General features: G+C 43.7%; 1 protein-coding gene across 1 annotated transcript in view; it reads left to right on the forward strand.

The window, feature by feature from the left end:
- The first annotated feature begins 5,704 nt into the window (after positions 1-5,704).
- Non1 (nucleolar GTP-binding protein 1) overlaps positions 5,705-17,955 on the forward strand; it is a 178,992-nt gene continuing 166,741 nt past the window's right edge. The window contains exons 1-3 of the mRNA XM_067147951.2: positions 5,705-5,854; positions 6,103-6,273; positions 6,358-6,461. Coding sequence (XP_067004052.2) covers positions 5,807-5,854; positions 6,103-6,273; positions 6,358-6,461 — 323 coding nt within the window. The 5' untranslated portion in view covers positions 5,705-5,806. The remainder of the gene's footprint in view (positions 5,855-6,102; positions 6,274-6,357; positions 6,462-17,955) is intronic.

The raw sequence follows: 17,955 nt of genomic DNA on the forward strand, positions 1-17,955 counted from the left end.
AGATTACGGGATGCAGTAACGTGAGAGACATTCCTGGGAAACCTGTGGGCCTATATCTATTAGTATGGGGAAATGGTCGCTTTGATTGGTATCATAAATTACACTCCAATTTGTTTTGTGTGCCAAATCAACTGTGCAAACAGTGAGGTCTACTGCACTTTTATTAATGTTAGGAGCTGTTAGACGAGTAGGAAACCCGTCGTTGAGGATAACCAGTTCCTGTTTTACGGTGATTTTTTTCAATATTCCTCCCTTTGGGGCAGCTAGATATGCTCCCCCAAAGAGGATTGTGGGCATTAAAATCCCCAGCTATGAGGGTGTTTTTGTTGGAAAATTGCGAAAAAAAGATGTCCCATTTGGCATAATTACCTTTGATCCACGGCGGGTAGTAAATGGAAACCACGTACCAATCTTGAATTTTTACTGCAATGGCTTGAGCTCCCTGTATAATATAGTTTAATGGGGCTTTCTGAAAGTAGATGTCTTGTTTGAGTAAAATGCATGTACCTCCAGAGATGGGGGCATCATGCCGTAGGACCGTAAAACCTTTCATACGAAAATGAAAATGAGATTTCAACCAATTTTCGCTCAATAAAATTACCTCAGGATCACGAGAATTTAACAAACTCACTAATTCATGTTTCTTATTTAGAATGCTCCTACAATTCCATTGCAACCGCATGTTTTACTTGGAAGGAGTGGAGTGTCCCAATAAAAGAGGAACCTCATCATGTAATGACTTTAACAGATGCTTCCATTGGACGTTTTGTCCCATGTGTTCCATTAAATCTTCAAATTTCTTGGAAACGTTTCGACATTTTTCATTAGAAGTAACATTTGAATTACAATGTAAAGCCGTAACAGAGGGAGATGCTGATAGTTGTGCGTGGGGATCCGAAGGTTGCCCTTGGTGACTTGAATTCCATGAGTTAGATGCAGTCTCGTTAGGAGGAGCAGATATCAATCGCACTACTGAAGTGCCAGAATGTTGTGGAACCGTCTTCGGATTACTTATCAAATTCAGATATGCAGTCCTGTCATAACCTGGTTTAACGGGTGGGCGGGGAGGGTTACTAACCACCATAGTAAATTTACGCTTTCGAGGAAGAGATTCTTCCGATTGGGAAGGTCTATTGGGTAAAGGAAGGAAATGTTGTGGCATCATAAGGGGGTTGGGTATGGACTCTAATGGGGCAAAATACTATTTTACTTCTAAATAGGATTTGTTTTCAACACTCATAATTCGTTTGATTTCTTTCTGTTGTTTGTGGATTTCACAACGTTCAGCCCCCGCAGGATGATTTTCTGCATAATTAGCTCATTCAATCAATCAATCAATCAATACTGATCTGCATTTAGGGCAGTCGCCCAGGTGGCAGATTCCCTATCTGTTGCTTTCCTAGCCTTTTCCGAAATGATTTCAAAGAAATTGGAAATTTATTGAACATCTCCCTTGGTAAGTTATTCCAATCCCTAACTCCCCTTCCTATAAATGAATATTTGCCCCAGTTTGTCCTCTTGAATTCCAACTTTATCTTCATATTGTGATCTTTCCTACTTTTATAGACGCCATTCAAACCTATTCGTCTACTAATGTCATTCCACGCCATCTCTCCGCTGACAGCTCGGAACATACCACTTAGTCGAGCAGCTCTTCTTCTTTCTCTCAATTCTTCCCAACCCAAACATTGCAACATTTTTGTAACGCTACTCTTTTGTCGGAAATCACCCAGAACAAATCGAGCTGCTTTTCTTTGGATTTTTTCCAGTTCTTGAATCAGGTAATCCTGGTGAGGGTCCCATACACTGGAACCATACTCTAGTTGGGGTCTTACCAGAGACTTATATGCACTCTCCTTTACATCCTTACTACAACCCCTAAACACCCTCATAACCATGTGCAGAGATCGGTACCCTTTATTTACAATCCCATTTATGTGATTACCCCAGTGAAGGCGCAATCTTCGGTAGTGTGATTAAGGGAACATTTTCCACATCTCGGCTCCCTTGAACGACAATTAGTAGCGGTATGTCCATACCGCTGGCATCGTTTACATAATAAGGGAGAGAAAATATAGGCCTGAACCTCTAAAATGACCTTAAAAATGGACACACTTTTCGGAAGTTGTTGACTTTCAGATACAACTTTCACAGTACCTGTAGGGATATATTCAGTTTTCCCTCTTTGGTTGATCGTCTATTTAGACGTTGTACTTTCACTACAGGATATGGCGATTCTAAACAGGTGAGAATGTCGGATTCGGAAATAGTAGTGTCTACTCCCCGTACGACCCCTACTCGATGAATATTCGAGGACGGAATAAAAGCTTTCAATTTCTTTTCCTTAAGAATGGGATGAGAAAGAAAGGCGTTTGCAGCGTTACTAGACATGAAAATAATTTGGATCCTATTTCTTCCCTTCCTATGGATTGCCTTGACTTCACCAATTTTCCTCTCATAGAAAATCCGACCCAGAGTCATAGGGTGCATATGTCCTATTTTATTTTGAGATTCGGTCAATTCTACATATACTATGTAGGGACCAAAATGAGTGTTAGAATATGTAGATACAGGAACTTGCTGGCGATAATCCATGTCACGTATTGTACCTGGAGAACTGTCTCGTTGGGTATCAGTATTGCTAGCGTCCATGTGTAAATCCTCACTAAGAGAATCATTGCTAATATCAGGAGGTCTTCCTAAAGGCCGGTCTCCACTGATTAACATTTAACAACAACATGTTAAATGTTAAAAGTGTTAAATGTTAACTGGTGACACCATCAACATGTTAAATGTTAAATGTTGAATACTGTTTCATTTAACATTGTGTCCACACTTAATAAACATGTTAAACTTAACTTTCTTTGTTTATATATAGGTAGTTCATCATATCAATTTGTGGTAATACATTTAGGTGGTGTCTGGTATTTTCAGACAAGGACAATGGACTCAGATGAAGAGGATTTTGCCTTTGTTATTGCCACTGTTGCTTCTTGTTACGATTTAGAAATGCAGTTCTATTAGACACATTTCCTCCCGTCATCCTGCTCATTGCTTCAAAAGCAAACCATTTTGAAGTATAAATTTTGTCCGCTCCCGTCCCGACTTTTCTGATTTTTTTTTTTTTACAATACTCGACTGTACTGGTAGCGGAGGAACGCTAGTTTTTTTCGATGCACTCGCGGGAACAATCATAGATAATTTAGAATTCCTGGAAAATGTCGGCTTACTTCGCTTTATCACTGGATTCCTATGATGAGACATCCCACAAACAAGGCCTTTCTATTATATCATTAATTAAGTCCAAAGTAATCTTGCTCTACTCCATTTCTGACTATAAATTTTAGTATAGTGCAGAGAGAACGACACACGTGCGCGTATCGGTACCAGTACTATATTTGTAGCTTATAACAAAGAGAATGAGTGTTGCAGAGTGTTGTAACTATAATCCTACTTCACGAGAAGCACATCGTTTGCATCGTTTGGCTATCTGTTGACATGGAAACGGAAAGGAAGTTGCCGAAGCTGTGCCAACATCTCCCGAACAACGAAGTGACTTGACATGTTTTCCACTTGGAGCGGAAAACACGCCAACATGTTAAAAGTGTTAACCTCAACATTCTGAGTTAACATGCAAAGTCAATTGGAAGACACAATCACAATATACATGTCAATTGTAACATGTTAAATTTAACATGTTGGTGTTAAATGTTAATCAGTGGAGACCGGCCTTAAAGGGCCACCTCCACTATCTACAGACATAGTATTCCGAAAGGTGATTACACTATACTATCACCGAAACAACTACAAGGGAATAATTACTAGGATACAAACACAAAACACTCTACTTATCTACAGACATGAAAAAGCCGCTGCACCAGTGACCGGAGAGAGACGTGTGCACTGCACAACAGCCGAACACCGAATGCCGATGTTCTTGTTTACTTTCTTTTCCTTTCTTTCTTGATGCTTATGGGCTCTTTTACTGTTACCCAGTCACTATACTTGTAAATATAATGAAGCACACACAAAACAGAGTCCGGAGAACATAAGACAGATGTAATTTTCACATATTAAAGAAGAGATATAGAACTAATGCACACTCAGAACTGGCAAGTTTTTCATAGATCACATAGTTCAAAATGGAAGCAGGAAAGTAGTGCCTGAAGGTAGACAATTGTAACATGTTCAATTTCAATTTAACATGTTACAATTGACATGTATATTGTGATTGTGTCTTCCAATTGACTTTGCATGTTAACTCAGAATGTTGAGGTTAACACTTTTAACATGTTGGCGTGTTTTCCGCTCCAAGTGGAAAACATGTCAAGTCAATTCGTTCTTCATGACATGTTGGCACAGCTTGGACAACTTCCGTGCTCTTTCCATACCAACAGATAGCCTAAAAGACGCAAACGACGTGCTTCTCGTGAAGTAGGATTATAGTTACAACACTCATTCTCTTTGTTATAAGCTACAAATACTATACGCGCACGTATGTCATTCTCTCTGCACTATACGGGTACTAAAATTTATAGTCAAATGGAGTGGAGCAAGGAGATTACTCTGGACTTAATTAATTATATAATAGAAAGATCTTTTTTGTGGGTTGTTTCATCAAAGGTATACAGAGATAAAGCGAAAAAAGCCGACAGTTTCCAGGAACTCGAAATTATCTATAATTGTTCCCGCGAGTACATCGAAAAAGAACTAGCGTCCCTCCGCTCCCAGTACAGTCGAGAATTGCAGAGTTCAGAAAAGAAGGATGAAGTTTATACTTAAAAGTGGTTTGCCTTTGAAGCATGAAATGGGTGACGGGATGAAATATGGCTAATAAAACTGCATTTCTAAATCGTAACAAGTAGCTACAGTGGCAATAAAAAAGGCCAAATCCTCTTTATAATTTTTCTTTTTGCTAGTGGCTTTACGTCATACCGACATTTGGCGACGATGAGATATTAAAACCTAGGATTTGGAAGGAAGCAGCCATTGCCTTAATTACGGCACAGCCCTAGCATTTGCCTGATGTGAAAATGGGATACCACGGAAAAAATGTCTGCCGACAGTGGGATCCGAACCCACTATCTCCCGGAGGCAAGCTCACAGCCCCGTGCCCCTAACCGCACGGTTAACTCGCCCGGTAATCCTCTTCAACTGAGTCCATTGTCCTTGTTTGAAAATACTAGACACCATTTAAATGTATTACCGCAAACTGATATAATGAACTACCTGTTTATAGACAAAAGAAGTCAAGTTTAACATGTTTATTAAGTGTGGACACAATGTTAAATGAAACAGTATTCAACATTTAACATTTAACATGTTGATGGTGTCACCAGTTAAAACATAACATTCAACATTTTTAACATTTAACATGTTGTTCTTATAAATATTAATCAGTGGAGACCGGGCTTAAGAGACATGCAATTCAAAAATATCGTATTCACTACGTTTAAAGTAATTTACATCGAAATCTGTATACAGTGTAGAATATTTGCGAAGTAGCAGTTCATTAGTTAGTATTATCAAATATTACCAAGTGGGCTATTATAAGATATCTATAAACGGCTGCGCTCTTTAGCTCTTCGACCTGGTCCGTGGTCTGTGCCGAGTACAGTTTTTTTCACCGTCTTGCGCAATATAGTGTGTTCTCTTTGATTCTTTCTTTCTTTCTTTCTTTCTTTCTTTCTTTGGGATTCTTTGATTCCTTAGACGAGCACGTGTCGTATGTGTCTGTCTCGTATTAATAGATCGTCGTCGGAGTTTAGAAGTATTTTCTGAGGGTAATCAACATATTTGACCAAAAATGTCACTGTACAACTTTAAGAAAATCACGGTTGTCCCGTCAGCTAAGGTAAGAAAGGGGATTTCAATGTTCAAATAGGGAATTGATACTATAATTAATTTTGAAAGCCTTTATTAACCCGTACTGTTGTTATTTATTTAATCAGCTTGTTGTTATTTTTCGGCTAAAGCTTTTATTAATAATTATATGAGACTTTCATAACGAGAAATAACCATGTCAACTATATAGTCCTGTTATTGTTTATACGTTTGAGGTTATGTTACAATTGACTTCAGTCATTTCTTTGATTATTTCAGGATTTCATCGACATAATCCTTTCCAAAACACAACGGAAGACGCCGACAGTCGTTCACAAGCATTACAAAATATCACGGATTCGACAGTTTTATATGCGCAAAGTGAAGTTTACTCAGCAGAACTTTCATGACAGGCTTTCACAGATTATTCAAGATTTCCCCAAGCTGGATGTAAGTTAAAAGTGTAAAATATATGATAGACAGTATATTTTGAAAATACTTATGTATTTTAATTGTGGACTTATATTTTTTCAGGACATTCATCCGTTCTATGCAGATCTTATGAATGTGCTTTATGACAAGGATCATTACAAACTAGCTCTTGGCCAGATTAATACGGCTAGGCACCTGATTGACAAGTAAGAGCAGTTTATCTATATTTATAAAATAGGTGTATTTTTCTGTACATTGCTCAGAATTTAAAAAGAATGTTATTTCTGTTATCGGTCGTGTCCACAGAAACAAGTAAATTAACTTTTCTACTCTTCCGCAATTTCTGTCTGTCTCTCTGTATGTATGTCTGTACACTCATCACGAGGAAACGGCTGAAGAAATTTCATGAAAATCGGTATGTAAAGTCGGGGAATGAGCCACTTCAACATAGGCTATAAATAAGTTAATTCACGCTGAGTGAAATGGTATTTACCGAGCTCGATAGCTGCAGTCGCTTAAGTGCGGCCAGTATCCAGTATTCGGGAGATAGTAGGTTCGAACCCCACTGTCGGCAGCCCTGAAGATGGTTTTCCGTGGTTTCCCATTTTCACACCAGGCAAATGCTGGGGCTGTACCTTAATTAAGGCCACGGCCGCTTCCTTCCCACTCCTAGCCCTTTCCTGTCCCATCGTCGCCATAAGACCTATCTGTGTCGGTGCGACGTAAAGCAACTAGCAAAAAAAAAATGAAATGGTATTTAGGGGAAGGCCTACAATTTAATTCTCAAATATTTACACTATTAGTGTCCTATCGATTAATACTGCATAACTAAGTTTATATGGAATTAAATTTCCGAACATTTATGTCATACATTTTTACCGTATCGGCTATGATAACAGAGATATTCATCAATTTGTATTTTTGTTGCGAAGTAGAGGTGTGACAAACGGTTATTTTTGTGTAACTGCTACATTTGTCACTGCTACATTAAAGTAAGTGTGAAAGGTAACAGTTAAAAATATCGTCCAACGTTACTCGCCTTTTATTGGTCACAGGCTGTTCATGGTTTCAAGCTTGTCTTGTTACAGCTGTGTTGCGAAGTCCCATTCATTCATTCATTCGCACATGCGTGCACGCATCACTACACTGTTAAAAGTTGGTGCAGCAAAACACGCATTCCTATTTGTTTAAAAGTTAACGAGAGGCGGACAACAGATGAAATGAGAAGACAAAATAGCGTCTTTTCTGAAATCTAGAGGAGTGAGTTGACAATGCCTCGAACAAGAATAGAAGACAAGAAAATGTGATGATCTGTCTGCCAAACCTCGACACAAACCGGTTCAAGAGGATCGATTAATTAAAATGAAGTAACGTTATGTTGTCTATAATATCAATATGGAAAGTTAGCATACTAATTTATTTCTGGTATAAGAAGACTTATACGGTTGAAATTTATAATAATATTATAATGTAGGTAGTCACGCGTGATATCGGAGTCAACGATTACCCCTGAGCAGTTGAATATGTCATAACAGTTTACACTGGAGTTACCAGATGGCAGCATAAACTTAAACAAATACATTATAGGGTATATTATACACTATAGTGTATTTGACTTACAGCGATCTCCTACGAAAGCGCTCTCCCTTGGAAGACATGCGTACTATCTGAACTCTGAAGGTCACATTCTATGTCTGTAAGCTGCTGCTAGTGACAGTTCCCAGTTACTGTTTTCACTAGCACGTTATTCTGTTGTCATTACTCGGTAACCTGTTATTTATTGTCCTCGTTACATTTGTAACAGTGACAGGCATGTAAACTGTGACAAAGTAACTGCTACATTATTTTTCAGCCATCTCTATTGCCAAGTCCATATCAACGCCGTGCCATGAGAAAATGGGTGAACTGAATTTAATGAAAATCTGTATTGTAATGTTCATAGCGTCCGTCATGTCTACTGGCAGTGGGCCCGGCCCGGCACCGTATAGACCCACCCCTTACGGTTCAACTGCGCCAATCACTAGCAGCGCTAAGTGCTAGGCCAGCCCCACTTGCTTCCGCTCGTGGTCCTGTAGCAGAGGAGTACGGAAATGACTCCACGATTAATCTTGAGTGTTCCATCTCGCGATGTTCCTGGATTCCTCCAGCATCCGGACGATTCTAGAAGAGCCAGCGCAGGTATATAAGAGAGGAATGTCCTGCCTGCAGTCAGTGAGAGTTAGAAGTTGGTGTGGTTTTGTCGTGAGCAACTGCCAGTGTAGTGAAGTATGTGAACTGCCATTATTATCGGACTAGTGTGCTACAGTGCGGACTGTCGGCGAAGGAGAATACTTGTAGCCGTGCGATGCGGGACCTTGTGTGCGAGTGTAAAACTGTGTAGTGTGAGAACAAGTGGGAAACGAAGGGAGAGAGCGCGCACGAACTGTGTGAGTTTGTGTTATGAACAAAAGTTGTGTGTAGTCTCTTGTAGTTTAGTGCGTAGCTAATAAATCTTAGTATTGAAGCTACCAGTCTAGTGTTAATTGATCATACTACCCCGCCAACTCGGTACAACTGGTGTCAGAATCAGGATAGACTGGTAGCAGTAATTTTGTAACTAGGAATTTCTTGTGAATCGTAAAAGGGATAGCGAACAGTTTCAGGCTCTCCTCGGTAAGTTCACCGAACTCTCATCCAAACAGGACGAAATCAAGAGCGAACTGAAACTGGAATTAAATGAACTTATGGGTGGACAAGGGAAATTAGAACACGAAATGCGCTCTCTCGAAAGAAAATTAAAGAGTGACATTCTGCAGGACGTACAGGAACTGGTTGAAAAACAGATCAAAGAAATACCGCAGGTTGTGGAGTCAAGGGTTCGAGACATGAAGGAAGAAGTAAGTGCCCTGCGTACGAGAGTGACAGCCATGCAGACTCGTGCTAGGGCCACTCGCAGTGATAGCGGCTCCAGCGCCGGGAAAGTAAAACCCCCGCGCTTCGACGGGACAACATCTTGGCGGACCTTCTGGGCCCAATTCGAGACCGTGTGCGGGCACAACGGTTGGACATCGGAGGAAAGGGCCGTGTACCTAATTGCCGCTCTGCAAGGACCAGCAGCGGAAGTACTACACAGCCGTCTGCCGGGTGCCACTTATGACGAAATCGTTAGAGCGCTCGACAGCCGGTACGGTGACCACCAGCTGGCAGGCCCCTACCGAGTCCAGCTGAGGAAGAGGACCCGGCGCGCTAATGAGTCGCTGCAAGAATTCACACAAGATGTGGAGCAGCTAGCCCACAAGGCTCTGGATGGGCTGCCTCTGGACCACATTCAGCGGGAGGCAGCCTATACTATCATTGATGGGCTCCGCTACGCTGAAATCCATCAAAAGCTGATGCTCAGCGGGCAGCATGACCTCAGAGAGGCCCTGGTGTTAGCCCTGAGGCTGGAGTCAGTGAAGGGAACAGTGGCGCCGTCACCAAGGATATGAGCCGTGAGAAGCGAGGATGCGCCGGAGACCCGCGCCATTACAGGAGAACGACGCACGCCGCCGTCGAGACGCCGACACACCAACGTGATCACCTGTTGGAATTGCGGTGAGCATGGCCACCTGCGGAGGAACTGCCGTATGGAGGCGGCCCCTGATCAGGGAAGCGAGTAAGGGCCGACAAGGAGAGGGGCTCGTCGGCACCGTCACTACCGTCCCCTCGTTTCACTCTAAATGTGGTCACCGAGAGGTGCGACGACAGCTTAATCGCCGACGGATGGCTCTGAGACAGTCCGTGCCGAGTTACGATAGACACGGGGAGGCATTGACCATCGCCAAGCCGGACATCGCTGAGGGACAGCCAGAGAGGGAACCCCACCGCCCTTATCTGCTGCGGACGGTCTCAGGTGACACCATCCCTGTCTTGAAGGAGGCGCTACTTCAACTAACGCTGGGACGACGACGCCTACGAGTCTGGGCCTTCGTCGCCGCCATCACGGATGAGGTCATCCTCGGCCTAGACAGGCTACGGAAATACGAGGCGACTGTCGACGTGGGACGACATGTATTGTGGCTCGGCAAACAAGTGGTAATGCTGCGACGCCCAGGGACGCAACCTCGAGTAGCGCGGTTAATGTTGGCCAGCAACGAAGTGATACCAGCCAACAGCGAGGTGATGGTTATGGCACGGTTGGAGGAACCCATACAAGGGGACAGTGTGCTTGTGGAACCCGGTTCGCTGACCACCGATCAAGGACTCTACCTGGCCAGGATGCTCGTTCCGGCACGAAGCTGCGTGCCGGTACGCATATTGCATTCGACGTCGCGGATACATTTAGAGGCGAGACAGCTCATGGAGGTTAAAGTACTAATCCACGAGTTTCAGGACATTTTCACTGCTACTGGATGCGACTATGGAAAGGTCGGACAGAGTGTACCATCGCATTAACACCGGCTACGCCGCTCCAATCCGACAGCCACTTCGTAGAGTACCCCTGGCGAAGAAGGTGGAAATCGACCAGATGCTAGATGACATGAAGCAGTGGGGAGTCATCGAGGAGTCGAACAGCCTGTGGTCATCGCCAGTCGTCCTGGTGAAGAAAAAGAATGGTGAACTCCGTTTCTGCGTCGATTACCGGAAGTTGAACGACGCCACGAAGAAGGACTGTTTCCCGTTACCTCGGATAGCTGACACCCTGGACACATTATCTGGAGCCCAGTGATTTTCGACTCTGGACTTGCAGTCTGGATACTGGCAAGTAGCGCTCCATCCGGAAGACAGCGTTCTCAACCGGCCAAAGGCTCTATCAGTTCACCGTGATGCCCTTCGGCCTCTGCAATGCGCCGGCTACTTTCGAGCGACTGACGGAGGCCGTGCTGAGGGGGCTAACTCACGACGCTGGCCTCGTGTACCTGGATGACAATTATTGTGGGACGCACGTTCAGAGAGCACATGGAGAACATGCAGAAGGTGTTCGAGAGGCTACGTGGGGCTCACCTAAAGTTAAATCCCGGAAAATGCCAGCTGTTCCAGCAGGAGGTCCGCTACCTGTGCCACATCGTGTCATTGGAGGGAGTAGCCACGGATCCGGAGAAGTTAGAAGCTGTCAGGGACTGGGCAGTGCCGAAGGACAACAAAGAACTAAGGAGTTTTCTCGGCCGTTGCACGTATTACCGCAGATATATTGCTGGCTACGCAGACATCTCAAAGCCTCTTACACGGTTCACCGAGGAGAGGAAGTCTTTCCAATGGTCAAGCGAGGTGGAGGCTGCCTTCCGAAAGCTGAAGGAGTTGCTGTGTACTGCACCCATCCTTGGATATCCCTAGCCTGGGGAGGAGTTCATCGTCGATACCGACGCCAGCGACGTGGGAATTGGTGGAATACTGTCACAAGCGCAAGATGGCCAGGAGAAGGTGATCACCTATTTCAGCAAGACTTCAAAAGCTGAGAGAAATTACTGCGTGACATGTCGGGAATTGCTGGCCATCGTGAAGACCTTGGAGCACTTCCACAAGTATCTGTATGGGCAGCCTTTCCGCTTGCGCACCGACCACTCCGCATTGACCTGGCTCCTAAGCTTCAGAAACCTGGAAGGTCAGCTCGCTGGGTACAACGCCTTCAGGAGTACGACTTCACTACTACGTGAGGGCCACCGCCACTGAAGGATGGGATCGAGACGCCCTCAGGAGGGAGCAGCTGAAGGACGACGACATCGGGCTGATGTTACGAGAAGTAAAGTCGGGGCAGAGGCCGGAACGGAAAGACATCGCCAAACGCAGTGCAACCTATAAGGTGTACTGGGCCCAGTGGTCGTCTATTGACGGAAAGAAGCACATTGCACAGCTGATAATCCCCAGGAGCATGAGAAAAGAGGTGCTGACCGAGTTGCATGCGGGCGCTACTGCCGGCCACTTGGGAGTGAATAAGACACTAGATCGTGCCCGACAGCGTTACTACTGAGTGCACTTAAGGAACGATGTTGAGAGGATGTGCCAGCTGTGTGACACCTGCACGGCGAGCCGGGGTCCACGTACCAGGAGTAGGGGCCAAATGATGCAGTACAACGTTGGAGCACCATTCGAGAGGATTGCCATTGATGTCACTGGACCATTCCCTGAATCTGATGCCGGGAACCGTTACCTACTCCTGGCTATGGACTACTTCACAAAGTGGCTGGAGGTCGACGCCATCCCGAAGCATGAGGCATCGACAGTGGCCGACGTTTTGGTCAAGAACTTCTTCTGTCCATTCGGTGTCCCGAGGGAACTTCATAGCGACCAAGGCAGAAACTTTGAGTCCAGGTTGATGCAAGAGGTTCTGCAACGCTTAGGAGTGCGGAAGACACGTATGACGCCTGTCCACCCTCAGTCAGATGGTATGGTGGAGCGTTTTGTGAAAACTGTCGAAGAGCACCTCAGGAAGGTGGTTTCGGCACACCAGAAGGACTGGGACGAGAGGGCCCCCTTCTTCTTGATGGCCTATTGAGCATCCACCCATGAGATGACGGGCATGACACCTGCCAACATGGTCTTCGGAAGGGAGCTCCACCTGCCATGCGATCTAATGTTCGGGTCTGCACCAGACCAGCAGCAACCAGCGACAGACTATGCATGGGAGTTGGTGGGTCAGCTCAACGACATCCACGATTATGCCCGACATCATCTAAGGGTAGCCAGCGACAAGATGAAAACCCGCTACGATATGCTCGCGAACTCTGCGGGTTTCCAAGAAGGTGACAGAGTGTGGCTGTACCGTCTGGTGCGGACGAAAGGGAGGTCATCAAAACTGCAGCCACAATGGGAAGGCCATAATACAATCGTCACCAGGATCAACGACGTCATCTACCTGATCCGGCGACCTCCCCGAGGAAAGATGATGGTTGGTAACCTGGATCGCTTGGCACCGTATTGTGGAGCAGCTTGGGACGAGCAGCCTTAAGGAGGGGGCAGTGTAATGGTCATAGCGTCTGCCATGTCAGCTGGCGGTGGCCCAGCCCGGCACCGTATAGACCCACCCCTTACGGTTCAACTGTGCCAATCACTAGCAGCGCTACGTGCTAGGCCAGCCCCGCTCGCGGTCCTGTAGCAGAGGAGTACGGAAATGACTCCACGATTAATCTGGAGTGTTCCATCTCGCGATGTTCCTGGATCCATCCAGCATCCGGACGATTCTAGAGGAGCCAGCGCAGGTATATAAGGGAGGAACGACCTGCCTGCAGTCAGTGAGAGTTAGACTGAGTTAGAAGTTGGTGTGGTTCAGTCAGGACCGACTGCCAGTGTAGTGAAGTATGTGAACTGCTGTTATTATCGGACTAGTGTGCTACAGTGCGGACTGTCGGCGAAGGAGAGAACGTGTAGCCGTGCGATGCAGGACCTTGTGTGTGAGTGTAAAACTGTGTAGTGTGAGAACAAGTGAGAAACGAAGGGGGAGAGAGAGCGTGCGAACTGTGTAAGTTTGTGTTATGAGCAAAAGTTGTGTGTAGTCTTGTGTAGTTTAGTGCGTAGCTAATAAATCTCAGTATTGAAGCTACCAGTCTAGTGTTAATTGATCATACTACCCCGCCAATTCGTTACAGTACATAGAATCGGGGAATATGAAATTACAGTCTGTACTATAAACAATTTTATTCACCCTTGATAAAATGGTAGTTTAGGGGAAGGTGCCTAAAATGTAATTCTAAAATACCTATGTTATTGGTCCTGTCGAAAAGTACTACTGAACAGAATTTATTTACAATACAATTTCCAATTATTTATGTTTTATACAGTTCTACTGTACCGATTATAATACTAGTGGTATTTGAGAGTCGGAAGGAAACTAAATGCGAACGTCTACTATATCGATAGCTCATAAAATTGATCAACAATAACATTACATTGACCATTGTTTCTTATGCTGCCACTCATCTCCGATAGATGGGATTACTGGTGCGTACCAAGTATATCAGCCTGTCTGAATATTGGTGGAAAGTAGCAGAGGAGTTAGATCTCTTTCTTCTCTACCATACCATTCCTCTGGTTCATACATTTTCTGACACTGCTGGTATGTAACATGTTGGTTCATCATAGTATTCCACTTTTTCCATCCCTACTCTGACGTGCTGATTGGATGATCAGTGTGCACAATTAACGGAATAATGGCAGAGGCTCACTTATAATTATAACGTGGTCTAGAATTACAATTTTACCATATTCCAAATTATAGCACGACAATTCAGTAAATAACTCAAAATTCAACCCTGAAATCAGGTGTTTCTTAAGAAAAGCTTCTTCCTCTTCAATTTTATTAAATTTCCGTTCATTTTATTCCAAATTAGTAGCCGAGATGGGGTTTCTCCTCTGACTTGGAGGAAAAATTTCCCTCTAGGTCAGATAGTTTCTTTCCCCCGCCAGTATAGTGAATTGAGATTTTCCAACTCATTCGGTACTCCGATTAAACAGATGAGTAAAAGGGCATAGGTTTTGCCCCAGTACTGTACACTATTTTCCTCCCCTCACCTCCCGAAATTAAAGTGCGTTCACAGCTGTTTGCGGTCTGGTCATTGGAACTTTAGACTGTTAGATTGGCAGCGTACTACTGTTTGTTAAAAGTGAGAAAATGTCTGATTTTTCATTTGATCAAGTATTTCGTATGATAGCATTGCTTTTAATCGTGATATTCCTACTGGCATCATTGTAATGACCTATGTTGATTTCGGTTGGGAAAACTACTAATGCAGTCTTTCTTAGGTTGTAAAAAGGCAGGTGCAGAGTGAGAGTCTGCCATTATAATGAACATTTGACTGGGACTGATATAAGGATAGAGGGCCTAACATTACAATGAAAATTTCCTAACCCAGTAAAAAAAGAAAAGAAGTTTAGTGACTTCCCCGTCTCATTTCTAGGGTAACGTTAATAGCTATGTAATTTATTAAAATCTTACGTGTCCACTACCTAACCTAGAATTCTGTATGCAATGTAGAATTCTGTAGCGATGCACGGATATATCAGCTGGTTTTCTGTATTTTTTAGGCATTTAGCTTGTGTGATGCTTTGTATATACTTTCCTGTAGATCAGAAAGTAAATAAGGAATTTTTTTATATATCTGCATTGTTAGTGGAGGTTTTTAAGGCTTTTATGTATAGTTGATGAAATATTTGGGATATTCACTAAATAGCTTCTGCTATATTTAAATTAGTTCTGTTCCTGATCCGTTCCTGTTATGGACGATAAATCGTTGTCGAGCAGAAAGTGCGCACTGCACGTTTCATTAAATTTAAATTTACTGAATGTTTTGCAAAAAATTACTTTTTGTGAAATATTAATAAGATTTATTTGTATTTTATCTTTATAGATTCGACAGTTTTATACTTGGGTCTAGTCATAAATCATGGCAACTATTTTTCTTCTCGCAAACAGGAGGCAACACGGAAAATCTAAAATATGTATTTGGAAATATAGGGCATGTACTTATGCATAGTGCCTGAAGACAAATTCTGACTTCAGGAGATTCTCGTAGGAAAGTGACCGAACACAGGCCATTGGTAAACAATGTTTTATTATGTTGTAGACAGCAAATACACAAGACTACGTACAAAGTACAGGTCTCCATTGGTTACAGACCTTCGAAATAATCACCCAAGGTTTCCACTGTGTGTTGCCAGCAGTGGGGCAGGCGCTGAATAACACACGCTGCATGTGTATCGCTGACGTGTGACACCTCTGTCCGAAATGCTGCTACGCTGTCCTCTTTGTTAGCAAACCGTTGTCCACGTAATGGCTTCTTGACTTCGGGGATTAGATCATAGTCACATGGCCTCAGATCAGGCGAATAAGGCGGGTGTGCAAGAACCTCCCATCCCCACCGTTGTAAGAGACGCTGAATTATGGCTGCTGTGTGAGCTGTCATGTTATCTTGTAGGATTATGGTGTTGTCTAAAAGATCTGGACGTTTGGTTCGCAGTGCATGGTGCAGTTGGTAGCCAAAAAGGAATTGTAATAAACTGCATCGACAGTATGCCCCTCATGCACTGGTTTACACACAAGAACACCTTGAACATCGTATGCCAGGATTACCATAACCTTATTGGGCAACTGAATTTGTTGATTTTTGTGCCTCCGTGGTGACCCCTGACGACGCCATTCACTTGACTCTCTCTTCAGTTCAGGTTCATAAGCGCGTGCCCATTTTTCATCAACTGCAATAAAGCGAGTCAACATGGCTTGATTTACTAGTTCCATTTCCGTATTGATAGTTTACATATGTATAGACTATATATGACTATTTAAAGTCGATACCAGTCCAGTAAGCTAATTCTTACAATAAAAACTGTATTGATAAGATGGAACCCTATCTTGTCTATACATCAACATGACTTGTCCTTGCTGAAACCTCTCCAGATTGATGCAACATGTTTCGTAACGGGTCCACTTCTGTACCTCAGTTAAGTGACGTGGCACCCGCTGTGCACAAAGTTTATGCATTTGTAGGTCCTTGTGTAAAATGCACCATATTGTTGCCACTGGTATTGCTGTATGTTCTTACAATTCCACTGGAGTCCAGTGCCTGTCCTCATGTAAACGTTGATCGATCACCATTATCCGTACATCTTTGACCATGGACACTGGATGGCCTGGGCGAGTCAAATCGACAGTTGATACTGTATCCCGTTGGAACGTCTCCACCCACCTCGCCACTGTTCTGTAGGGCATGGCATGCACACCTAATGCTTCCTGCAGCTCTGCATAGCATTGGCGTGCATTTCTGCCGCAGAGAATGATTGTTGGTCCTGCTTGTTGGCTTCCATTTTGTGATGCTCTCACTCACACACTGAACTTGGGGACATGCTTAGACCCACACTGTTGTTTACATGCACCATCTAGTGGCATCATACGCAAGTACATACTGTACGTTTCCAAATGCATACCTTAGATTTTCTGTGTTGTCTCCTGTTCGCGAGAAAAAAAAAAAATAGTTGCCATGACTTATGACTCGACCTACGTATTTGCAGAGTGAAGTTTACTTAGCAGAACTTGCATGACAGACTGTCGCAGATTATTCAATATTTCCCTGAGCTAGATGTAAGTTACAAGTTACCTCCACCTGGACTACACTTAACAGGATAGGCTGTGGAGTCAGAAAAAGTGTTTCTTGTCTACATCAGTGGGGCTAGAAAGACTCTCCAGCTTGTGACTGTGGTGCTGAAGTGCAAACCATCATGCACATTCTGAAGGACTGCCCTCTGTGAGCTTTTGCTTGTTCCATCTAAGGTATATATCGTGTGACCCCTGAGGTTGGAAGAGCTGGTCATTCGTCTGTAAGAAACTAAAGCCCTCCACATTAAACTTTTCAACCTATCTTTTCCCAAGTATAAAAATATATATTAAAATATTACCTTTTTTCATTGATTTTCCTTCAAAATTCATCAAATTAAAGGTTAATTACCAAAATATACCAGTATCTTTTGTAGTTTCCATAATACATAATGTTGCGCTGATGCAAAGTTGGGAGTTCCCAGGTACAATATATAATTTCAATTGATATGTAGGCCTACCTCATTGTCAGCTCGATAGCTGCAGTCGCTTAAGTGCGGCCAGTATCCAGTATTTGGGAGATAGTAGGTTCGAACCCCACTGTCGGCAGCCCTGAAAATGGTTTTCCGTGGTTTCCCATTTTCACACCAGGCAAATGCTGGGGCTGTACCTTAATTAAGGCCACGGCCGCTTCCTTCCCACTCCTAGCCCTTTCCTGTCCC

Source organism: Anabrus simplex, chromosome 5 (genome assembly GCF_040414725.1).
Source record: "Anabrus simplex isolate iqAnaSimp1 chromosome 5, ASM4041472v1, whole genome shotgun sequence".
In the NCBI taxonomy this organism is placed as follows: Eukaryota; Metazoa; Arthropoda; class Insecta; order Orthoptera; family Tettigoniidae; genus Anabrus; species Anabrus simplex.